Consider the following 26,160-nt stretch of genomic DNA (forward strand, 5'->3'; position numbering starts at 1 on the left):
CCAGTTTGACAAGAAAGGTCAGTGCGTAGGTGAACAGCAAGAAGCACTCTGCATCAAACTGTGGCGATTCTTTGAGGTTATCTGAAATTACTGTGATGGGACAGAAAGGAGTGGTGTGGTGCGTGTTAATAAAACACTATAAGCACTTGAGCTTCCTCAGTGAGGAGAGATTTAAGTCTATGCTTAAGGCTACCATGCTAAACACACTTTCTAGGGAGTAAGTCCCACTGAGCACAGAAAGACCTGCTTTTGGATAAAAACGTGTTTATGCTGCTGCTGTAAATCCCCATGGAAGCCAATGGGATTTGAAAGCTTCTAACTTATACTCTTTTTACCAAGGAAACCTCTGGGATATTTTTTCCAACTTTCTTTCTTGAAATAAAAAAAAAATGTTTCCGGGCCAAACTAGGTGATATGCTGCAGATAAGACCATAAGAAGTCGAGCATATGGAAATCTCACAAGCAGAACCTGGACGCAAGAGTAATAATAATAATAATAATAATAATAATAATAATAATAATAATTTATTACTTATACCCCGCCCATCTGGCTGAGTTTCCCAAGCCACTCTGGGTGGCTTCCAAAAGGTGTTAAAAACAATACAGCATTAAATATTAAAAACTTCCCTGAACAGGGCTGCCTTCAGATGTCTTTTAAAGATAAGATAGCTGCTTATTTCCTTCATATCTGAAGGGAGGGCATTCCACAGGGTGGGTGCCACTACTGAGAAGACCCTCTGTCTGGTTCCCTGTAACCTCACTTCTCACAATGAGGGAACCGCCAGAAGGCCCTCAGCGCTGGATCTCAGTGTCCGGGCTGATCGATAGGGGTGGAGAGTGGTCTCCTGATTTGCAATTCACAGCCACTGGGTGGCTACGTAGATAAGTGTGCTGTGGGGGTGTTTTGGATTGGCACCTTGGCAAAGGGGGATAGTGGACTGAGGAGACGGGACTTATCCCCTTCTCCCTGCACCCTTTCATGAATGAGAACCAGTAGGAAAATATTACGTGTATCTTGTCTATGATTGCAAAGACCACCTTAGGAACAGAGGGTATTTTCATTAGGGAAACAATTAATACCTCATCCCTGTATGCTGTGGTTCCCATTAAGACCACCAGCTCTACCAGGGTGGGGGTAGTGTAGCCCTCCAATATTGTTGGACTCCCATTTCTATCAACACCAGCCAGCATGGCTAGTGGTCAGGGGCAATGGGAGCTGAAAACACTGGTTCAGCAAGCAAGCATGTCACCAACATCCCCTTTGATAACTGCCTCACTGCAGCTGCCTAGAACTTTCACGAACAAAGAGAGGAAGGTCATTTAAAGGAGCTGAACAATTTGCAGATGCCTGCCCTCCTCCCAGTATCAACAGTCTGGTTCCCAAACTTATTTTGTCAAACAACAGCAGGTTCAAATATGCTTAATTATGAGAGTCTCTGACAGCTTGTCAGTGCGCAAGCCAGAACTTTATAAAATTGTCAAACATTCATCTCCAGTTATGGGTTTTTTGCGTCAAGTCCAAAACACAAATTTATTGAAACAGCTAAGTGGTTTTTGTTACCATTCCACAATATTAAATAGGTGTGGACAGCCATCCTGTTAAGATAAGAAAGCCAGCAAATTCCAAGTAAAGTGAAGAAAATATTATTTATAGCAAAATTCAACACCTCTCATTTTCTAGTGTCCCTCCCCCTATAAATACTCACCATTGTAACCGGTCTGAACAGTACTGACCGTACTATTATTTTTAGTGGTAGTGGCAAGATATGCTGTGCTGTTTTTTATTGTAATTATCTGTATGCTATATGTGTGCGTCTGTGTGTTCTTTTAACTCTACCAATGTTTATTTTTTATGTTTTAAACTGTTCTTTTTATCTGTAATCTGCCTTAAGTCTCTGTTATTTTATTATAAAATAATAAAATTCTAAGGGAATTTCAAAAGTCAGCTTCCTCTGGGCCCCATCCACAACACACCCAGAGAGTGAAAGCAAGATAAATAGAGTCTATTTCTACTTGTCCTTAGTCCTGTTACTGCTCCCTTGCTTGGAGAGGACAAGTAGAAACAACACACAGCAGGCAGTGATGTCAGTAGGCTTTGGGATATCGGGTCCTCCCTTAAAGAGGGCATGTATTGTGGTGAGACCTGGAAAAACCAACACCCTGTGTTGTGGGTGGGTACAATTGGACAGCCACATCACCCGATTGGTAGGTCCCTCAAAGCTGGGTACAATCTGGCCAATGGGACACAGTCCAAACGGTTCGAGGGACCTATTTATGCCCATGCACATGACCCAGAGCTTCCTCTTTTGGTGCGTGCATTTGGAACACCCGCCAACCTCTCCCTATATTTAGGACTTTTATGCTTGACCTTGCTATGCCGTCGTGTGCCGTCTGTCATTGGGACAGGGGCACGGCAGGAATTTTCCCACTTGGCTGATTGGCTGGTACCATTTGGGTTTCGCCTGCCGCATAGCAAATCGCCACAACTTGTAAAGTTGCGGATAGGCTCTGGTTCAGCTGATAGGGATGGGAGAACGCTCTTGCCATCCCCATGTGAAGGGTATTCCATTAAAAGAATCCAGTGACTCGATGGTTTGGTCAGTCCCTGAAAGGGGGTTGTGCCCGTGCCTTCCAGGGGGACATTTGGGTGGCAGAGTTAGCCCATTCCCGGCTTTCTGCTTATCCGGGTGTTCACCCTCAGCTGACCTATGCTGGAACCCTGGGTCAGTGCTATCTGCATGGCAGGGAGCTAGTTGAACCAGAGCCTATGCAACCAGCGACTTTCTGTAATCAATAAAGTTGTGGCCTAAATTCTGCCAAAAACCAAACTAAAATTTGAGTCAAGTGTGAATTTATTTAGGGAGGAGGTTTCTGGGTCTGAACATGCAAATGACAGTGGGCCCCTGTTGAAGTGTGGGCCTTGACAGGTGCTATTTGTTTAGGGGGCTGTCATTCAGATTTTTTAAATTTTAAACTCCAATGACTAAGTAATCTAAAGCTTAGATAGGCTAAAAGAAGGTCTCTTCATGATGGTCTTTAATAACTCAATGAAAAGCTTTTGGATGCCTTCACAACAGTAAGCAATGTGAAGATGTCTTAAAATATAAAAGAAGGAATATTTCAAATACTCAGATCCCAATTAGAGCTTGCAAAGCATTTGTTTCCTAGAATGGAAAAGAGAAAGATGGTATTCTGTCAGTTCGTTTAAATGAAGCATTCCCCAAAAGGCCTAGCAATGGTATTTTTGTGAGTTCCCTTCACTTACTTCTTTGCAGCTTTCATTTCATCTGATTTGTCTATCTTTTTGTCAGTTTTTTTTTAACTTCACTCATGTCTGGAAAACGGTACTGAATAAAGATAATGAATAAAGTAATGGAAAAGGCATAACCTAGCAACTTCTAGTGTTGGTTGACAAGCATTTTCTTCCATGATAAATAAAGCTTCGCCTTGCAAGGGTTTAGCAGAGCATACCGCTGACTGTGATTGATCGTACCGGTTAGTGTCACTCATTTACTTCCAAAGGCTTTCTGAAGAACACCAAAAGTCAAGAAGAAAAATGAGGATAAAAATGTATTTTAAAATAAATAAAAAAGTAACTAAGTTGTCATCGTGGATTTAAACTTAAAATAAGTCACATGAGGAAACCACAGACAGAAATAGCCTCAAGAAAACATGCCTTGATTAATATTCATATAAGTAACTGCAGAGAAGTAAATTGGCCAAGAATCAAAAGTTGTATTGAGAAACTTTTACATGGACAAAATAGCTTTGTCAGCCCCAAATCATCCCACTACTATGATTGCATACAGGGCTAGTCCAACATAATTGCTGCCTGAGACAGAACAACAAATGTCAACCCCCCCCCCCAACACACATCCTAAATCAAGATGGCCATCTGAATCGGAAAAGCGCCACAGGCTACTCTCTGTGGGGATATAATTACAATAAAAATACATTAGTTAATAAGTCAATATTGTCTCATGGATATTCTGACCCTGTGGAATTCTTCTGACAGGTCTTATGTTTTCAACCAATCAAGAATAAGTCATTGTTTTGTCCCTCCCTTTTTGCTTTTTGGGGAGCCCTCGTTGCTACACTTCAGGGCTTAGCTGTCTCCCAAGACTCACTAAAAGTTAAATCTCTGACCAATACAGTGGTGCCTCGCAAGACGAAATTAATCCGTTCCGCGAGTCTCTTCGTCTTGCGGTTTTTTCGTCTTGCAAAGCACGGCTATTAGCGGCTTAGCGGATTAGCGCTATTAGCGGTTTAGCGGCTTAGCGGCTATTAGCAGCTTAGTGGCTTAGAAAAGGGGGGGGGAGGGAAAAAACTCGCAAGAACTCGCAAGACGTTTCGTCTTGCGAAGCAAGCCCATAGGGAAATTCGTCTTGTGAAGCACCTCAAAAGACGGAAAACTCTTTTGTCTAGCGAGTTTTTCGTCTTGCGAGGCATTCATCTTGCGGGGCACCACTGTATAGCATATGAGAATGCTGGTGATGGAGCTTGGTCAGCGTTCCTTGATTTGAAAATGAGTGTGTTGCTTACCTATCTCATCTAGGAAATGTTGAGTTGTGATTCACCTATGCTGATTTCATAATGTTTGGGTAGAGGAAGTGTCTGGTGACACTGAAAAGCATTTCCTTGTCTTAACATGGCCCAAGTTGAACACATTAGCTTAAATTCTGTTCCAAACTGGAGACACTTGGCTGCTTACAAATATATATCATTGTCCTAGATTCTGGTTTGAGACTGTGCAGCTAATGAGGTAGCACATCTTGAGGATAGGGTGAGCTAGCCTGACTTTACTCAACTAACCTCTCACATGTGCTTTCCCTCTGCAGAGTGGGGTTGTCTGAACCTCTTAATGTTGCAGTGGGGACAAGAAGCACGAGGGACTCAGGTTTTCTTTCCCCTCCAACATCAGAAACAGAACCTTAGCATCTCTCAAATTTGGAAAGAAAGGTAGGAATGGCCAGCACCTTGGGTAGCATTAACAGAGGATTAGGCAAGTTCATGCAAGATAAAGCTATCCTTAGACAGTAGTGTAGCTTGGGTTGCCAGTGCCTGGGGATGCACAGAGGATGGGCCTGGGAAAAAGGGAAACAGACGGAGTATACATGCACACTCAACTGCCTAACTGCGTCCAGGTCACCCAGGAAATCGCAGCCACAGAGATAAGAAGAGTCTGGAGAGGACATTTCCTGGTTTGCATGGAGAAGTCATTTCCAATGGAGCCCCATGACAGAAGCACGCAGCTATATTGAGGCACCACCAGGTGTTGAAATTTTGAGTCCCTAGCAACTTTGTGCCCGGGGCAACCCTAAAATCCAATACGCTACTTTTCTTGGCTACTAGTCACAATTTCTTTATCCTGTGTCTACCACCAACAGTGAAATGCTTTTGAATACCAGTTGCTGGGAATTGCAAATGAAGAGAGCATTATTGCACTCAAATCCTGCTTCTGCAAGCTTCTCACGGGCATCTGGTTGACCACTATGAGAACAGGATCAAATTTGCAGATGACACCAAACTGGGAGGGGTGGCTAACACCCCAGAGGACAGGATCACACTTCAAAATGACCTTGACAGATTACAGGACTGGGCCAAAACAAACAGGATGAATTTTAACAGGGAGAAATGTAAAGTATTGCACTTGGGCAAAAAAAATGAGAGGCACAAATACAAGATGGGTGACACCTGGCTTGAGAGCAGTACATGTGAAAAGGATCTAGGAGTCTTGGTTGACCACAAACTTGACATGAGCCAACAGTGTGACGCGGCAGCTAAAAAAGCCAATGCAATTCTGGGCTGCATCAATAGGAGTATAGCATCTAGATCAAGGGAAGTAATAGTGCCACTGTATTCTGCTCTGGTCAGACCTCACCTGGAGTACTGTGTCCAGTTCTGGGCACCACAGTTCAAGAAGGACACTGACAAACTGGAACGTGTCCAGAGGAGGGCAACCAAAATGGTCAAAGGCCTGGAAACGATGCCTTATGAGGAATGGCTAAGGGAGCTGGGCATGTTTAGCCTGGAGAAGAGGAGGTTAAGGGGTGGTATGATAGCCATGTTCAAATATATAAAAGGATGTCACATAGAGGAGGGAGAAAGGTTGTTTTCTGCTGCTCCAGAGAAGCAGACATGGAGCAATGGTTCCAAACTACAAGAAAAAAGATTCCACCTAAACATTAGGAAGAACTTCCTGACAGTAAGAGCTGTTCGACAGTGGAATTTGCTGCCAAGGAGTGTGGTGGAGTCTCCTTCTTTGGAGGTCTTTAAGCAGAGGCTTGACAACCATATGTTAGGAGTGCTCTGATGGTGTTTCCTGCTTGGCAGGGGGTTGGACTCGATGGCCCTTGTGGTCTCTTCCAACTCTATGATTCTATGATTCTAGGATCCCAGCAGACAGGCCTTTGGTCTGATCCAGCAGAGCTCTTATGTTCTCATGTAAGGGTAGGGAGGGGGAAATAGAAAATTGATCTTCCTCAGACTACTCTGTAGGACAGCGATTTCTCAGCCATGCAGATTCTGGGACAGTCAGAATCTGTGGAACTTGAAACCCTCCATCCAAATACATTTCCATCTAATGAACTCCAGTTCCATTGACTAAAGGCTAAAGTGACTAATGGAGCAACAGAAACTGGCTATTGGCAAGGCTTTGACGCCCACTCATTGGGATCTTATTTACAGCTTAGAGGTATTTGCTTTCTTCTGCCCTTTAGGGAATGTAATGTCTGAGCTGCAGGAAATCGTGTAATTATTGAAAAATCAAGACCCCTGAAGCATATCCTGAAGGCCACAAAATAAAATTTAAAAAATTACACCCTCCAAAGCATGAGAAACACTGAGACAGCTGCAGATCAAGAATGTGTCACATGATATCGCTTCCTATCATCTCTTCATTCATAACCACTTTCCAGGCAGCATTTTTTCTCTGTAATAAAATAAATTCATCAGTGAGGCTGACGTCTTATGCTCAACCTTATGAGTCTTCCGAAAAAGGTGTATAGGATTGCACATATTAAGTGGGAGGGACCAGTTATCAATGCATAGAACCTCTGAATTCATCAGGTAATTGCTTTGCTTATATTATTATACAGAAAGGTGATGCAAAATGTCAGAATTAGCAGTATTTGTTTATATCCCAAACTTCTTCCAAGGAATTCTCCCCCCTCTCATTTACAAACTCATAAGAACTTTTTGTGGTGGTCAAGGGACACAGAATGAACTTTATGACTTTGATTTGAACTTGGGTCTGCCCACTCCTCGTCCAACACCATAATCTAACTTTCCACTACCTGGTGCTCTCTAGATGTTTTCAGACTGCAAATCCCATCTGCCCCAGCAACTGAGGCCATTGGTCAGGGATTTTAACAGAATGAATATAAAAAGATCCCTGCTGGATCAGAACAAATGCCTATTAGATTCAGCATGTTTTCCCACAATAGCCAACCAGATGTATAGGAGGAGCCCACAGCCAGGGCATAAGCACAGTAGCCTTCTCTCCTTGTGGTACTTCAGTGACAGGTATTCAGAGGATGTTGTCTCTGGTCCTGGAAGTTGTACACAGCCTTCCAGACTAGGCATGGGGGAGACATTTGATTCAATTCAACACTTGTTTGCAAAACTACCTACTTCGTAAGAACTAAAACACGCCCTTTGAAATTTTCACTTCCTATTTTGCAATGCTATTTTCCAGCTAAGCAATGTGTACCAAAGGGGGAAAAAGAAAAAAAAAAATAGAAAGATTATAATAGGGCGAAGGGAGCATAAAAAGCTAAAGGTACCCCTGACTGTTAGGCCCAGTAGTGGACGACTCTGGGGTTGCGGCGCTCATCTCGCTCTATAGGCCGAGGCAGCCAGCGTTTGTCCACAGACAGCTTCCGAGTCATGTGGCCAGCATGACTAAGCCGTTTCTGGCAAAACCAGAGCAGCACACGGAAACACTGTTTACCTTCTCGCCGGAACAGTACCTATTTAACTACTTGCACTTTGATGTGCTTTCGAACTGCTAGGTGGGCAGGAGCTGGGACAGAGCAATGGGAGCTCACCCTGTTGTGCAGTGGCGTAGCGTGGGTTGTCAGCACCTGGGGCAAGGCAAGTAATTTGTCCCCCTAACCCGTGGATTTGCGCCCCCTAACCATAACCCCCAGATGTTGCGCCCGGTGCAGCCGGCCCCCCCTGCACCCCCACGCTACGCCACTGCTGTTGTGGGGATTCGAACCGCCAACCTTCTGATCGGCAAGCCCTAGGCTCTGTGGTTTATAGTAGGGCAAAGGGAACATAACTATGCATATATTCATTAAACTGATATGCATTACATTTGGGGAAATTGCTTTGCAAAAAAAAGTGTATATCAGGCAAAATTGCATACAAAATGTGTATATGAGGAGAAATTTGCACTAAAACACTTGTGATTTTCATGAGGACTCCCCCCCCCTTCAAAAAAAATTCACAAATTGCTGTGGTAACGTGGAAGACTAAACTTAAGATTGGAAAAATACAAAACTGAGAGAAATTGAAATTGACAGATTTATCCATCTTTACTCATCACTAGTAACATTGACTGCCTTTTCCTCCATGACTTTGTCTGTTCTCTTTTTAAACTCTTCTAAATTTGTGGCCATCACCACATATTGGGGTTGCAAATTCCATAGTGTGACTTTGTGAGAAAAATAACTTTCTACAGCACAACACACATAGTTATAAACATGGTGTTATTATCTGTGTTCTTGTGTAAAGGATTTGTGGCCTTCATTGCACTGGATCTCTCAAAGGCCAAATGACAGCTTCATTCTATTGCCAGATACAAAAGAGTAATTGATTCTATGAACAGCGCTAGAGTAATGTTTTGATGGAGCAATTTGTCTTTTCCATGATGGCTTTTTTTGGTCCATTTGTTAATAATATTACTCCAACTCTTAAGTGGACATCCTAAAGAATTTATTTACTCTTTTTTCTCCTTTGAACTCTGAGCATCCCAAATTGCAGCCTACATGTCAAAATGAAATATCTTCTTCATTAGTCTCAAAGCAGGCAACCACATTTTGAAACAATACAAAAGCATTTCAAATAACGCATAATGAAAAATAAGGATTCCCCTTACAGCATTTCCTGTTATTAAGATGAACCAGTTCTAAAAATGCCATAATGAGAAAGAAGCTTTATTTTTCCTGGGAAATACTCAGGCTCTGATAATGTCACAACACTGCAGAAGGGTTGTTGTTTTTTTAACCCACAACAACACATATTTAATGTAATTCACAAAAAATGTACATATTCCTTTCAGTTGTAAGAATGGCAAGATTTCCCCCCCTAAACACAAGCAACAAACCATATTATTAGGATTATAAAGTAATCTAGAATGCTTGACAAATTTGTGGATACCAGGTAAGACTGGTCTGATCCACACCTCCTGAAATGTGTGAAGCAGAACAAAATTATCCATCAGCTTTCATGATACTAACTCGGTTTTTGACTCAAAAAATATAGAGGAATAGGTTTGTGCTGGTTTGGGCCAATGGCCTATCTAGTCCAACGTCCTGTTCTCACAATGGCCAGCCAAGTGCCTTTGAGAAGCTTGCAAGCAGAACCTGAGTGCAACATCACTCTTAACACTTCTGGTTCTCAGTAATTGGTATTCAAAGGCATGTTGTCCCTGATAATGGAAGAGAATATAGTCATCATGGGAAGTAGTCACTATCCTCCATGAATTTGTCTAAAATAGTAATAATAGTAATAGTAGTAGTAGTAGTAATAATAATAATAATAATAATAATAATAATAATAATAATAATAAATTTTATTTATATCCCACCCTCCCCAGCCGAAGTCGGGCTAACAACAATAAAATAATACAACATTCTAAAATCATTTCATTATAAAATTAATTCAAATCAAATTGATGGCAACCATTGGGCTAGAGTTCTGTGAAGATTGCGAAAGGAGGGAGTCAGGCTGTGCCCTGACCAAAGGCCTGGTGGAACAGCTCTGTCTTGCAGGCCCTGCGGAAAGATGTCAAGTCCCTCAGGGCCCTAGTCTCTTGTGACAGAGCGTTCCACCAGATTGGAGCCACAGCCGAAAAAGCCCTGGCTCTAGTTGAGGCTCTAGTTAATATCCTTTTAAAGCCATCCAAGATGTTCTCATTGTAATGTCTCATGAGTAGCCATAATGACATCTTGTGAGAGCAAATTCCACCATTTACCTATGTGCTGTGTGACGTACGTTCTTTTGTCTGTATCAACATACTTACAAAAATCATATCTGAATAGAAAAAAAAATGTTTAGAAATGTATTTGAAGGATGTTTCCTATTTACTTATTTTAATGTAAATTGACATGTAAATGAATAAATCCTAGATCAATACAGAAACAGGATGGGGTGTGTTTAAAGATACCTGCATGTAAAGGAATTTGGAGTGCCTGGCGTGCTCTGGTCCATGGGGTCACGAAGAGTCGGACACGACTAAATGACTAAACAACAACAACAAAACTTGGTGCCCCCACCTCTTGCACTACAGCATTGTTTTGGTGTCACACTGTGCCACCCTAAAACCACCTTTGCCATTGGCTATGCTGGCTGGAACTGAAAGGAGCTGGAGTCCAGCAGTTTGGAGAAATCTGCTCTAACTCTAGAGCACAAAAATCTCTATTTAAATGAAGACTGCAGTGAGACGTCACTCAAATGTGAGAAGTGTAGCTAGCATGGTGCCCTCCAGATGCTGTAACACTCCAAGTCCCATCAGCCCCAACAAGCTTTTAAACTGAATTCTGATTTTTTAAAGTGTGGGGTTTTTTTTTAAATAGTTTTATTGCATTGGGTCTTCTGCCAATGACAGTAGAGATGACTGTAAATTAAGTAGTATATGCATTGTTGTCAGGGAACTGCCATTGGCTCAGAGTCAAGAGATAGAAGGGCAGTTGTGTTACAGGGAGCCTCCAAAAATCTTGTGAAGCAATTCGTCTTCCGGTGAGGAGGAAAGCCCCACCTCCAGTGGAGAAGAGGTGCAAGGACCAGAGGATGCTAGGAAGAGCCTTAACACCGCTCCAGGGCAAGCCGGACAGGAGGGAAACACGCTCTTGCCATCGCCCATCCTGTGCAGTAGTTTGAGGTGCAGGGAGAGGTGGAAAAGGCTGGGGGTGACGACTTTTATGTTGGGGGAGGTACAAAAACAGACCACTCCCGGATTCTGCTAGCGATTGAGCCAGACATGAACTTAGGACGCTCTTCACTGTAAATACTTTGCACCAAAATAAAGCCTGTAAAAGACAGGTCGGAGTCTTGCCTTGTTACTCTTGAGCAACCGCAACAGCGCCTGACAATTGTTGAAACAAATGCAGAATAAATTATAAAATCAGAACTTTGCGGCAGGGGCTGGGGAGGTGGCTGACAATTACAGAACCATGAAACATGCCACTACCTTCCAAGGTTGTTGATCCAACCTTGACAGCCTATCATCTCAACCGGCTGCCTACTCAAATGCTAGACTCTACAAGGAAGTAGAAGCTGTGTTTGCAAGGGAAACACAGAACTCCTGAAAGAATGGGAACCTCCTGAAAAATCCAGGTAACCAGAATAATTTTGCTTTCAGAAAAACACACAGCAACAATGAACACACCATTTCTTTTACTTTGGAAGTGGCAGCATGGAACAAAAAGAGAACTGTCTTCATTGTGTAAAGAGGGACAACAACCCTGTCATTTACATCTTCTTGACTTGAAGCCAAGTCTTGCCTGCAAATTGACTGTAGGGCTAAGAAATCCCATTTTGCACCACCACTGCTGTTTCTGAAGGCAGATGAGGGGCGGTGGTGGTGAGAATTGTTTTTCTTTTGCTCATTTTAAAGTAGCAAACTCTTCCCCCCTGTTTGAATGGCTGTCTTGCAAATAGGCTGCAGTTATCTGCGCTGAAAGTCTAGCATTAACTAGCAGGGCATTGCAAATGTCAGACACTCGCTCCTTTTGCATCCCAGGAAGACAGATAAACACTGTTATTTGAGTTGCCGCTGAATTGGGCCTAAAGCAACATTTTGAGTCAAATGTGGAGGTTCCTGCTTAGGAGAAACCTCCAAAGAATTTTTTCTCTCTGTTGTGTGTGTGTGAGAGAGAGAGAGAGAGAATTCAGCTGCTACTGAGTTCTGCCTAAAGTGAAAATTCAACATAAATGTGGATGCTTCTGCTTGGTTGTAATATTGAGGAATTTTGTGCCAAGCAAAAAGAGTATCAATTTGACCAGCAATAAACATATTTTCTTTCCAAGAGGGTGTTGCAGATCCCTACTAAAACATTAGAGACATATTACAAATAGGCTTATTCAGTTAGGTCATCTGGGGAATTGCAATACTGGCCCCCATGGAGCAGAACCACAGCTCATATCAATAAGAAGTTGTGCCTTCATTGTTGTGGGTCCAACTCTGCTGAGTTTCCTCCCATTAGAAGTCAGACAGGCACCGTTCCGGATAGGTTTCAGATACCTAATTAAAACTGCTCTATTTCAGAAGGCTTTTTCATCATGGATGTTTCTCTGTTTTAAAATTTTGCGATTTTCTTTTTTAAAAGATTTGCAATTTCTGAGGTTTTCAATTTTGTATATTATGTTTAATTTTTTTACTGCAAACCACTTTGAGACCTAGATAGTTAAAAGTGGGATTGTTTATTTAAATTGTAACAATTAATCAATGCATAATTTTAACCTTTCCTTTTTTTTTTTCTAAAATGGTAACCTCCACAATTAAGAAGAGGAATACGAAAGATCCCTTCATGATGCCACCACCAGAATAGATATACAGTAACAAATTTGGGAATTAAAGCTTAGATTATTGGGGGCATCTTATGTTACGTTTTATAGACATGGCTTCACCCCATCCAATATATATATATATATATATATATTTGCTTTCGTAGATTTTCACGGGTACAGGAATGCAGGTTTTGGTGTCCTCGGGTGTCTTCCCGTGTAAAAGTTGGGGTGTCTAGGCGACGTTTCGACGAGGTCTCACTCGTCATCTTCAGGCTGGTGCTTTCGGCTTCTTGTTACTGGAACAGAGCTGGATCTCAGTGTTTGAGTTCCTATAAATACTGTAGAGGGGGTGTGGTGTATAGCCTCCAATGTTCTGGGCAGAGAGGAAGTTCCCAGGCTAGTGTGCCTTTTCTTCTTTTGTTCCTTAATTACTTGAGAGATATCTTGAGTGATTTCTTGAGTGATATCCTGAGTACCACTTAGGTGGGTCATTAGGTGTGGATTAGTTGTTAAAGTCTTTGTGTCTTGACCTCTTGAACTTTGTGAAGAGTTTTCCTGAGAAGATGGCTGTACTGTACTTTGTTGTGCTCTGGCTTGGCTTCGTGTATAGGGGCGAGCTGTGGTTTTGTGGCTTGTGTCAGCCAGGTCTGTGTAGGGATTGCAGGGGGGTGCAGCATCCGGAGGTGCCACCATGGATTGGCTACTGGATGGTGTCAGATCCAGAGGCACACAGAACGCCAACACCAATCAACCACACCAGACCCAAACCCAGACCCTCTCCACAGATGAATTACAGACACCATCCAGTAGCCAATCCATGGTGGCACCTCCGGATGCTGCACCCCCCTGCAATCCCTACACAGACCTGGCTGACACAAGCCACAAAACCACAGCTCGCCCCTATACACGAAGCCAAGCCAGAGCACAACAAAGTACAGTACAGCCATCTTCTCAGGAAAACTCTTCACAAAGTTCAAGAGGTCAAGACACAAAGACTTTAACAACTAATCCACACCTAATGACCCACCTAAGCGGTACTCAGGATATCACTCAAGAAATCACTCAAGATATCTCTCAAGTAATTAAGGAACAAAAGAAGAAAAGGCACACTAGCCTGGGAACTTCCTCTCTGCCCAGAACATTGGAGGCTATACACCACACCCCCTCTACAGTATTTATAGGAACTCAAACACTGAGATCCAGCTCTGTTCCAGTAACAAGAAGCCGAAAGCACCAGCCTGAAGATGACGAGTGAGACCTCGTCGAAACGTCGCCTAGACACCCCAACTTTTACACGGGAAGACACCCGAGGACACCAAAACCTGCATATATATATATATATATATATATATATATATATGCCAATATAATGTGAGAATAGTAATATCAACAGCTAAGTTTGAGAAAACACATGGGGGATTTCTTATCCAATGTTTTCTTTCTCACGTCATGCTTTATGGACACTTCCTGAACGCTTGCAAGAATGCAAGGTCATATAACCCAGTTATTATATCTGCCTTTGGGAAGAGTGGAGTTAATTTCTCTGTGTGAGAGAGCCAAAGAGGGTGGCAGTGCCAGGGGTCACGGGGCTGTAAATAGAATACTTTTTTTGCAACTCAAAACTGTGGCGTTCATTTGCAACAGCTGTTACTGTGATGAAATAAGGTTCCGCTCTCTTGTAAGGTAAAGCAACAAATGATCAAGAACACTGAAACCATATCCTGTCTTGTTATAAACACATCTGATACTGCCAGCTTCTGGAAATAATAGGAGACATCTTGCCTTGAGAGGCAATGAACACTTCCTTGCAGCCTTTGTGAATGTGCATAACCAATCATATTGTTATTAAATGCTGCTCCAACTACCAGTATTCTCTACTACTTCTGCCACAACCTGTATCCTCCTTCTCCTGCTCCACTACTAAATGACCCTGAACAATTCAGTATGATCAGTACACCTGGCCACTTCATTGTTCACCTCTAACTCTAGATCCTTTATGAATAAGTTAAAAATCATGGATCCCAATACCAATCCTTGGAGGACTCCACTTTCTATATCTCTGCCATTTCCCCCATCTCTTTGATTCCTCCTACTGAACCAAATCCTGATCTAAAGAGGACCTCTCCTCTTATTCTTTAGCCAGGAGTCTTTGATGAGGTACCTTGTCAAAAGCTTTTTGAAAGTCTAAGTACTCTATGTCAGCTGGATGACCACTGTTTGTATGATTGTTCTTAGAAACTCTGATGGGTTTCTGAGACTTCCCGTTGCAGAAGCTCTGGTGGCTCTGCTTCAGCAAGTCATTTTCTACAGTTACAGTGCATGCACACGAAAGCTCATACCTAGAACTAACTCAGTTGGTCTTTAAGGTGCTACTGGAAGGATTTTTTTTCATTTTCTACATATGTGGTTATCTTACCTTTAACAACACTTCCCACCAGTTCTCCTGAGACAGTTGTTAAGCTAACCAATCTGTAATGCCCAGTATTCCCACAGATTCCCCACTGAATCGCCCTTTAAAAACTGGTGTTCCATTGGCTACTTTCCAGTCCTCAGGTATGGAGGCTGTCTTGAGGGACAAGTTACATATTTTTTTGTTAGAACAACAACAATGTCACATTTGAATTATTTGAGAACCTTTGGGGGGAATATCATCTGGGCCTGGAGGTTGATCAGTTTTTATTTTCTCTGTTAGGCCTAAAACTTCATCTCTCAACACCACTATCTGCCTCTGTTCCTCAGGTTGCTTTTCTGCAAAAGTTAGTTCATGCACTAGGATCTGCCTTTTATATTCTGCTATGAAGACAGATACAAATAATTCATTCAACTTCTCTGTAATCTGCTTATCCTCTTTTGGCACACCTTTGGATCCCTTGTCATCCGAGGGCCTAATCACCTCCCTAGATTGTCTCTTGTTGCTAATGCATTTAAATAACTTCTTGTTGTTACTCTTAATGTTCTTAAGGATGTGCTCCTCAAGTTCTTTTTAGCATCATGTTTTTTTCATTACATACTGTCTACTGGCACTTTATTTTTTGCTAGAGTTTTTGTTCCACCATCACTGCCACCATATTAATAGTGGGAAAGGAGAAGGAATAATAGGATTCAGAGATTAGCCCCCCCACACACACACACACTTCTGCAAGCGCGCACCAAAATAATACTCTATAGCATGGAATTATTCTGAATTTTTGTAGGACGAATAACTTGGAAAGAAACTAAGCTGTAAACATAAAAATATTTTTCCCCAAACACCCACACCTCCACACCCACAACTTACCCAGTTTTTGCAAAACTTGCCCAGTACTTCAGAATAGACCTACTCAGAGTTTCCTCCGCTTTGGTGTAATTAGCTCTTCTCTCTACAGGTAGTCCAAATACAAATTCTATTTCATAGCCATGTGGTACTCCCATCCACTCTGGCCAAGGTAGTTTTGAAGATCGGTGCTCAAAGAAGTATAAGAAAGCGTTGTTCTGTGCCTCGACAAAATGTTTTACAAACTCCACGGTAGGACATATGAAATTGTAATCTCCAACGATATCATCCATAGCATCACGGTAATTGAAAGGGGTCTGCTCTTCCTCCCAGTCCGTATAGTGAAAAGCAATAGATTCCAGTCCCACTTCACTTGTTTCTGGGAAGGATAGTGCCAAGCCTGCCCGGAATTCTGCTTCATTGATAAGGCTGTTGTTATCTTTGCTGAAGCCAGGTGCTCCATACACAAGGAAAGCCGTACCTTCATCTTTGTTCACCCCCAACAAGATCTGTGTTTGTTTAAAATTTCCATTCTTCAGCAAGGTTCCAGGAAGATCAGCAAGAAAATCGCCATCAACTACTGGAGTGAAGTACAGCTCTAAAAGAGCCCTGTATGGTAAAACAGACACTTCATTGGCAAGTATATCCTGGGGATCTTTGCTCTGAAGACAAATAATGATCTCTGTTTCGTTGCTACTCATACAGTGGAGGAGTTTAGCTAGAGCTAGAGTTCTCCGTGTTGCTTCAGAGGGTAGAAGTGCACCCCAAGGGGCATTTCCAGCACCACTTTGCAGGATTGCCCTAGTGAAGAGAGGATGGCTTTGTGGAGAAAGGAGATGGTAGCTGACACCTCCTGCTCCAGCACTCTCTCCAAACAATGTCACACTTTTAGGGTTGCCACCAAAAGCTGCTATGTTGTCTTGGACCCACTGAAGTGCCAGTCGTTGATCAAACAACCCTGCATTTCCAGGAGCATCTTCATTCCCTGGCAAAGCCAAGAATCCCAATGCTCCTAACCTATAATTCATTGAAACAACAATGACTCTCTCAACACGGGCTAGAAATCTGCCGTCATAGACATTCAATGAGGAGGTCCCGGTCTGGAAGCCGCCACCATAGATCCATACCATGACAGTTGCATTTTTAGGCTTGGGTGAAGGAACCCACACATTGAGGTAGAGGCAATCTTCACTGAGGTTTGTGTTGGGGTTCCACATCTCGGATCCTGAAAACCCAGGGAAAGTATTGTCTATGTTCTGATAGCAAGAGTTTGCATACTTGGTGGCATTCCAGACCCCTCCCCATTCTTCCCGAGGCTGCGGCTTTTTGAAGCGAAGTCGCCCAACAGGTGGAGCTCCATAAGGAATCCCAAGGAAGGCTGAAACTGTTCCACCAAGCACAGGTAAAGTCAACCCTTTGACTCTTCCACTCTTAGTAGCAACGACGGTGTCATCTTGAGGGACCACCTTCTTGACGAACATGTACAGCACAAGAAGCCACATGAGAGTGCATGCTCCATTAGGGTATATCATGTTTCCTGAAATGAAATGGGGGGGGGTATGTTTTCAGTGCAGCAATGCAAGAGGTGACTGCATTCAGAAAAAAAAGAAATGTGCTATAGCCTTAAAGCATTAAAAAATCACAAAATAGTAGGCATACCCTGGGGAGACCAAGAAATGAGCCTTACACAGTAGCTAACTTGAGGACCTAAGACCAAGCTCTCCTAGTGCTTTGAATTACAAATGTAGCCAAACAGAGGTGGAGAAAAATGAAAAGCATTGTCCTCATCATAAGACCACAGGAAGTTGTTGTACACAGCAGAGTCAGGATGTTGGTCTGTCTAGCACAATCCTACCTAGAGATGGTGGTGGTGATTGAATTTGGGACCCTGTGCATACAAGGTAGATGTTCTACTACAGCTATCCTCATCCTCCCTGAATGACCACATATCAGGGGTTCTGTCATAGTGGGTTTCCTGCATTGGTAGGGCATGTAACACTTGAGATCCCTTCCAGCTTAATGAACCAACCATTTTCACTTATAGTCAGCTTCTCCCATTTCTAGTCAAATTCACCAGGAGTGCTTTCCCCAAGGGTGGCTAGTGCCCATTGAGACTGGTAAGGCAGACCAACACTAGTTGGAGCTTCAGACAGACAGGCAGAGCAAACTAATTCTAGTTTTGCCCACCCTGATAAGGTCTACAAGGACAATACAGAGACTATGGAAGAGGAGGGTTACATGGTCATCACTGCCTCCTGTGGGAATGAGTTCCATAGTTTAGCTGTGTGCTGTATGAGGAAGTACTTTCCTGTTTCTGCCCAACTTGATTCAGACAAAAGAATGCAGAGGGACCTACTGACTGAACCATTTTGTTACTTCACAGGATCTAAAAGAATTAGGTTGACACCATTTTGAGGCATTTCATGGAGAGCAAAATATCCATATCTTATGCCAAGTCATATTTTTACACCAAACTCTTTCCTGGAAACTTTGTGTGTGTTTATTCATCACGCCACTAACGGCTGCGCTTTCTTTCATATCGAGTTTTCTTTCAGGAGTTATGTTTGAGATTCAGGCCTTGATATTGACCTTAGTAAAAAAAAAACCACAAAAAAAACACACCTCCAAAATGATATTGCAGTAACTTGGGCGTTGTGAGTAATTTCTCCTTGAGGAGGGTGAAAAGATATGGGGGAAAGAAAAGAATTCTGTGTCCTCATTACTGTCATTGTAAACAGTCTGTTCTAGGTTATTGAGTAGTACTTCTATCCTTAAAAGGAGCAGAGTTAATTTCTGTGCAAAATACAGCTGTGTGGCTCATTGAGGGCCATTTTGCTGGCTGTCTGCTTACAGTTGAAAGCTGAGAGTGGAAAATAGGAACATTTTTGCTTGAAGTGCTTCCTAAGTATGCGAGAGCATCAAAGGAACAGAAGGAGAGGGGGATTATCAGAGACAATATTTCACAGATTCAGTCGAATGTGAGAGCAAATAAAAAGCCAAATACTGAAGGAAAGGATTTAAAGTAATAGTAGACTTTATGTAAAGCCTCTTGGGGCGGTTCATAAAGAACTGTAGAGCATGATAAAGGAGCATTAATCTATCCTTAAACTTTGCTCACCTAAGATCTTACAGGAAACTGCACACCTGTGAACTTTGTGCTTGCCAGGTGTTTGGCGATGACACTGGGCTTGCATGCAGAATGCTTGCACAAGGTTTTACATGGAGATCCACAGCCCTATGTGCATGATATTTTCATGAATATATGCATTTTTTTGTACATATCACTTGGCTGGGAAAAATGTTCATCCACTTCTTTGTTCCTCTAGGTGGGTCATGCTATTCCCTTTGCCTTCAGTGTTCCTGAGAGTGTCCTGCTATGCCCATTGACTTCAACATGCCATCACAACATTCCACCAAAAAAAGGCCCACAGAGCAGTTTACATATCAATGAAAATATGACCGTCTCTATTCTCAGGCTTACATTTGAAGATACCTGACACAAAAGGGAAATGGATTGGGGCAGAGAAGGAGATAAGAAAACTCAAGTGCCAGTTGTCTTTAACAAGTCCTTCTAATGACATGAAACATGATCTAGAGCACATCCATGTGGTGATTTAGATGGATGGTGTGTTCACAGAAGTGACCAAAATCAAGATCTTCTTGGAGATGTTACGTTCCGTAATATGTTTGATTGTTGAATATGTAAGTGTATGTCTAGAGATGATGGATAAAACAAACACCACTGGCTGCACTGCTGGCTAAGTGTTTAATGGTTATTGTATTCACGGTTGTTTTAAAACCAATAAAAATTATTTTTAAAAGACAAAAGTAGTGACAATGGGTACAGTATCACATACACACAGAAGCACAGAAGTCAGTGGGCATGGCATGACATACCCACAGGAACGTTATGATCAGAGAATGGGTGGCCAGGCATGTGCTTGGTTAAAGGCACTTAAATAAATAAATAAATAAATAAATAAATAAATAAATACACTGTCCCTTTCTACAACAGATTGGAGCTCATTCCCAAGTAACTGTGTTTAGCATCAGGGCAGAAAACACAAATACTTTCCATTCCTAAGTGGGGGAAATAATGGTGAAATATATTATTTTGTTGTACTGCAAACGCCTCAGAGGAGGAAGCAGGGGTAGGATGACACACACACACACACAGTAGTAAAGTGGCTATGTTGGTGAAATTCTGTTTCTTGCCTTTCTGTTTACAAATGGGTACTTTTAAGAAATTACAATGTGCATATGAGGGAGAGAAGTAGGTGGCTCTCAGCCTTTTCAACATATTTGGCAAAAGACTGAGTGACTGATGGGGCTTTTTATGACTTGAGAAGAAAGCAAGCTGATTCCTAAGCGTATCAGATTTCATTCAGCTTGCCTGCCTACACCCGACCAGCTTCTTCAGTGAGGCTGCAGTCCTAACCTTACTTGTTTGGGAGTAAGCTCCATGGAATTCAACAGGACTTCCTTTACTTCCAGAAAGTTTAATTAACGTGGAAGAATCATCAGAAATCTATAAAGAATCTTGCCTGCCCTTGTTTTGATCTCTCTCTCTCTCTCTGTGTGTGTGTGTGTGTGCGCGCGCGTAGAGAGAGAGCCTGGGTTTCAGTTCAGGAGGGGGAGATAGGTGTAAAATGAACAAGATTACCCGGTTTAAAGGTTGGGCTTTGGTTTCAAACTGCAGAAGGTACAACAGGCAATTTGATTCAAGAATTGATTTGCAAGTTAATTATCAACAGTACAAATACAAGTGAGCACTGTGGAGGCTGTCTTCTGAGGAAGATAAGGAGATAAAAAAGTGAAGAATCAGAAAAGGAGGAAGAGAGATTGTGAGAGGTGGGTATGGAGAACTTTGCACTGTATCCGATGCACATTTACTCAAAAGTCAAACCTATCCAGTTCAATCCTATTTATTTCCTAGCAAAGCATGCCTATGATTTGCAGGCTGTTTCACCTTGACTTCTTCCAGTCTTCCTGTGGCAAATAATATATACGTGATTAAAAAAAGAAAGCAACAATATATCAGGGCAACTCACCCCTTCAGACATACAGTGGTACCTCGGGTTACATATGCTCCAGGTTACATACGCTTCAGGTTACACACTCCGCTAGCCCAGAAATAGTACTTCAGGTTAAGAACTTTGCTTCAGGATAAGAACAGAAATCAGGTTCCGGTGGCACGGCGGCAGCAGGAGGCCCCATTAGCTAAAGTGGTGCTTCAGGTTAAGAACAGTTTCAGGTTAAGTACGGACCTCCAGAACAAATTAAGTACTTAACCCAAGGTACCACTGTACTTCTTTTCACAAAGTGGACATGATCCTGTTAAAACTAAGTAAAGCAGTGTTTTGTGATTGCACACATTGCACACACCTCAATACACATTTCAATGTCCCTGTGGGAATGCAAATGGATGGTGATAATGGGCAATTAACAGCCTAACAGTTACACAACTTCCAAATAGTTCTCTGAAGAATCAAAGGCAATGATTTCTGCAAATGGTGAGAACTGATCAAGCAGACAAGTTTTTACTAACAATTTTGCCATCAAATTGAATAGGTCATAGCAAATTGTAATTCTTTTTCCTTTTCCTTTTTGCATTAGTTAGTGATTGCAAATCCCATGCCAACAAGGAAAAACCATTGAAGTCAATGGGTTTCTTCTCAAGTAGGCACAAAGAAGCAACACAATTCAGTTCAAATTCTGCTGAATTTGCAATTCCTAAAACCACAGGCGTCATTCAAAATTCGCACTTCTCCGAATTTTGCAACACATTTCACCAAGCAAGCATTGGATACGAAAGGGTATATACTAGTGAAACGGGCATAATATGTGTGTGTCAATGAAAATAACATAAAAATGCATTATATTAGGGGAAATTGCTTGCAAACATGTATATAGCATGCAGAAAATGCTGAAGAGTTTTCATGATTTGGAAATGTGAAGAGCTGAGTTTAAGACTGGAAAAATAAGAAATTGAAAGAAATCAAAACTAAAAGATTTATCCATCCTTATTCCCAAGTAAAGGCGAAGGAAGCTGTGTCCTAATGGTATTCTAGGACACAGTTAAATATACTTTAGTCCAATTAATTTCCACATGATGCAAGTACATAAAACAATGTACTGGCTTGCAGCCAAGTGTCAGCTATTAAATATGCACACTGGAACCACACATAATGTTATGCATGTCACAATTATCCCTATAACAGCTTGTGCTGACTTATTTCTTCCTGCATGATGGAGCAAAGCACTCAAGAGCAGGTACAAAGTTCCCTTTAAAATATTTTCCAAATGCCAACTCTCAACTAAAAGTTAAACTGCCATTGTTTGGTATGAAATATTTGATCCTGTGCTTAGGTTAATGTGAAACAGACTGAAGAAAATAAAACTCACTTTATTACTTCCAGAACAAAAGAAGTCAGAAGATTCTTTTAGGCTGTCTTCCAAATGTAGATACATTGGTAGATGCATCTACTTTTCTTTTCTTTTTAAAGTTTTTTCCCATTAGTCTTTATCCATGAAAGTTCAACAGAACAGACTTCGGTATTCTCATTCAGTGAAGCAACACAATTTATTTCAATGATTGTTTCCTCTCCTTGCAAATCTTTAGCCAACCAAGAAATCTATACACAAGGCTGTGTAATCTCTATTTAAATTCAGCAGATAGTTGAATTAATAAATGATTTTTTTTTAGTTCAGTTTAATTTACTTAGCCCAGAATCCATTGAATAATACTATGGTTCGATACACATGCCTGCTTATTTGTTCCATCAGTTCCATTTGCAGAATAGACTTTGTATTCCCAGCAGAGCAACAAATGGACAGAGCATAACGTTTTAGTAGACTGCAATTCCCATACAAATCGAGCTTAACTATAACTTATGCTGATAGAGATCAACGTAAATAGAGAATCTCTTACCCCGTTTCGTATTACAGAGATGCCAAAGTATGTGTGTTTTTTAAGATCCAAGATCTTTAATACTTCAGCAAAAGGCAGTGTTCAGCTGCTTCTTTAATGCTTGCAAATTGGACTGTGCTGACATTATAATGAACTGTTTAAGAGAAAGCTCGCGAGACTTGGCAACAGCAATTTGATCTGAAAGCAGGCGGTCTTAATATCTGACATCTGCTCAAAGGAGAATGCCATCATTGTTGAAAGGCTTTGCAAGTTAAGTCAAGTAGGGAATCAGAGCATTCCAATTTTCAGGATTTCGTCAGGGACAGGGAAATGAAGCAAGTGCATGCATATTTAGAAAAGCCAGTCCACTGGAAGTACAAAGTATAAAAACAATGCAGCTTTTTCCATGCATTTTTCCATGTTTAGCAACATTCACACGCAGGTATAGAGGAATCATTGTTCTCATATGATTGGTCTTCAGCTGGTTGGTGGGATTTGAGACTTTGCTTGGCACCATCACTAGTATGGGGGTGTGTGGGAGGAAGAGAGAGACAATAATTATGCAGAAGATAAATAAATTTAAATTAAATTCAAAATGAAACACACTCCAGTTTTGTTTTGTTTTAAATGATTTTTATACTGCTCTTCATAGAAGCCCCGGGATGGTTTGCAACAAAGTCAAACAAGCTAAAGATAATACATAATATCCCAGGTGTGAAACCTGACATCTGGACCACCTAGCAAACACTTATTTAGATTTCTCCCCCCAATGGTTCCCCCCCATCTCTCGGGTATGGAGGCTATCATGAAAATCCCCCACAATGCCCAGAAGCAACATTATGTAGGGGGAATTGTGAGGAATTAAAAAGGGAGCTGCAAGCCACCTAGTGCCAATTTCAGTACTGCTGTTGTTCATCACCGCTGCTAATACCACTGAAATTTCCTGCGACCCGCCAAAGGCAATTTGCTCGTTCGTGGAGCAGACCCTACCCAAATGCTTTTCAGGAATGCACTTTTCAGGACTGGTTAGATTGGTCTCAACTAGGGCAAGGGCCTTTTCAGTACTGGCCCCGACTTGCTGGAATGCTCTATCACAAGAGACTAGAGCCCTGCGGGACTTGACATCTTTCCGCAGGGCCTGCAAGACAGATCTGCTCTGCCTGGCCTTTGGTTTGGACTCAGTTTGACCCTTATGTTTCCCTCCCCTTATGGTTTTGATCTATGGGCTACTTTTAAAATGAGGCTGCATTTAAAATTGCATTTTAACCTGTATTTTAAATTATTCCCCCCCTCCCATTATGTTTTTACTGTAATTTTACTGGTGTTACCGCCCTGAGCCTGGCTCTGGCTGGGGAGGGCGGGGTATAAATGTATTTATTTATTTTTAAGCCACTTATATGTGCCTTTTTTGTATGTGTAAAAAATGTAAGGCAGCATACAAAAGCATGAAAGGCATACAAGGCATCATAAAACATTAAAACAGCATAAAATACAATTCTACTACAAAGCGTGTTCACGTGTTACAGTCACTGAGTGTGCCATCTTTGTATCTGTGCACACATGGAGTTGATCCTTAAACTCATAGAACCATAGAATTGTAGAGCTGGAAGGGACAACCAAGGTCATCTTGTCTAACCCCCTAAAATGCAGGAATCTCAGCTAAAGCAAGAGCGATGACCACCCAACCTCTTCTTAAAAACAAAGAAAGAAGATGCTGGCTTGGCTGGTGTTGTCAGCTGTGACATCATGTTTGTGTGTGAGACAGGGGGGCGTGTTTGCAGATTGGAGGAGATGGAGGCAGAAAGACAGGAAAGCATTTGATTGGATGCAGCTTTCAGCAGCTGTTCAACTTGCACCCTATAAAACAGTCTTCTGGCTTAAATGAATGTCTGGCTTAAAGAAAGACAGGAAAGCATTTGATTGGATGCAGCTTTCAGCAGCTGTTCAACTTGCACCCTATAAAACAGTCTTCTGGCTTAAATTCAATCTGAATTTAAATTTGTGAATTCAAGTCAGGAGGATGAATGTCAGGGAGGAAGAACGGTACAGTCCAAAAAATACTGTGCCATCTTGGAACAAATGTGTCAACATTCTGGACCTTTTTAATTTGCATGAATCTGACATTGTTGGAGTGACATCATTGTGTGAACGCAGCATAGATTTTTAAAAAGCATTTCCTCCTTTCTTGTTAAAACAGCCTGTGCTCCTGCTTCTGTCACTTTAATTGGTCAAGGTGAGGACAGTTTAATTGGGTTTACTCAAAGCTGTTGACAAGGTTTTCTTTTTAGATCCGTCCTTTTTCTCTCTCTTTAGCTCCTAGTTTGTACAAAATCATGCCAGTGCTGTGAAGAAGTGAAAAGTTTGCACTTAAAACACTTTTTTAGCCTCTAGCTGAGTCTTTATATTTTGTTTGCTGCTCTGAGTGCATCTTTAGTGCATTTAAAAACTCTCCAATGAGTAGTTTAACACTTCCATGCTCCCATGAATGCAAATGATTCTGCAGATAACGTTTTACCTGAATAAAGTAGTAAATGTAAATGCTTGGGAAGGGAGATTGGAACCCACAGTGGGGACTAAGTTGCAATTATTGTTGTGATTATTACTTATTCCTTTGAGCCCAGTAGTGCTGAGAATGGTGGAACTTAAGCTTACAGAAACTGGGAAGAAGAAACCACATGATATACTTCAAAAGAAGCAAGGCACACAGGATTTGCGAGTGTATTTGGAAGTGAGCCCCATTGAGTTCAATTGTATGCTCTCCCAGGTACATATGTATAGGCTTGCAGGCTCAGTTTTTATTAAACCTATGAAGCAGGGATGGGAGTCTGGACCTAGGTGGGCCCCCAGCCCTGTGGGCCAACTTTGACAGGTGACGAAGGATGCCTATCTGTTAAAGTTCAAAGGGGTCATAGAATCATAGAATTGTAGAACGGGAAGGGACCCTGAGGGTCATCTAGTCCAACCACCTGCAATGTAGGAATATGCAGCAGTCCCACATGGGGATTGAATTTGCGACCTTGACGTTATCAGCACCATGTTCGAACCAACTGAGCTACCCATCTGAAGAGGAAAAATGTCTGTTTGCCTCAGAGTCCAAAGGGATCTTCCAAGGGGCTCACAGTCTCCTTCTTCTTCAAATAAATGAATTTAAATTTTCAGATTTACAGTCATCAAGCAAACAAGTAAAACGATTTCCATAAGTTCCCTTGGACTTTCCCCCTCCCTTTTGTGGGTCCTTACCTTAACTTTTTCTCCTGCATCT

At 41.9% G+C, this 26,160-nt stretch overlaps 1 protein-coding gene across 1 annotated transcript in view; it reads right to left on the reverse strand.

Annotated features, from left to right (window-relative positions):
- BCHE (butyrylcholinesterase) overlaps nucleotides 1–23,047 on the reverse strand; it is a 55,319-nt gene extending 32,272 nt beyond the window's left edge. Inside the window, exons 1-2 of the mRNA XM_081862513.1 lie at nucleotides 22,920–23,047; nucleotides 16,013–17,525 (exon numbers count right to left, since the gene is read on the reverse strand). Coding sequence (XP_081718639.1) covers nucleotides 16,013–17,520 — 1,508 coding nt within the window. The 5' untranslated portion in view covers nucleotides 17,521–17,525; nucleotides 22,920–23,047. The remainder of the gene's footprint in view (nucleotides 1–16,012; nucleotides 17,526–22,919) is intronic.
- Nucleotides 23,048–26,160: the final 3,113 nt, after the last annotated feature.

Source organism: Podarcis erhardii (genome assembly GCF_964252035.2).
Source record: "Podarcis erhardii genome assembly, chromosome: 5".
Lineage (NCBI taxonomy): Eukaryota > Metazoa > Chordata > Lepidosauria > Squamata > Lacertidae > Podarcis > Podarcis erhardii.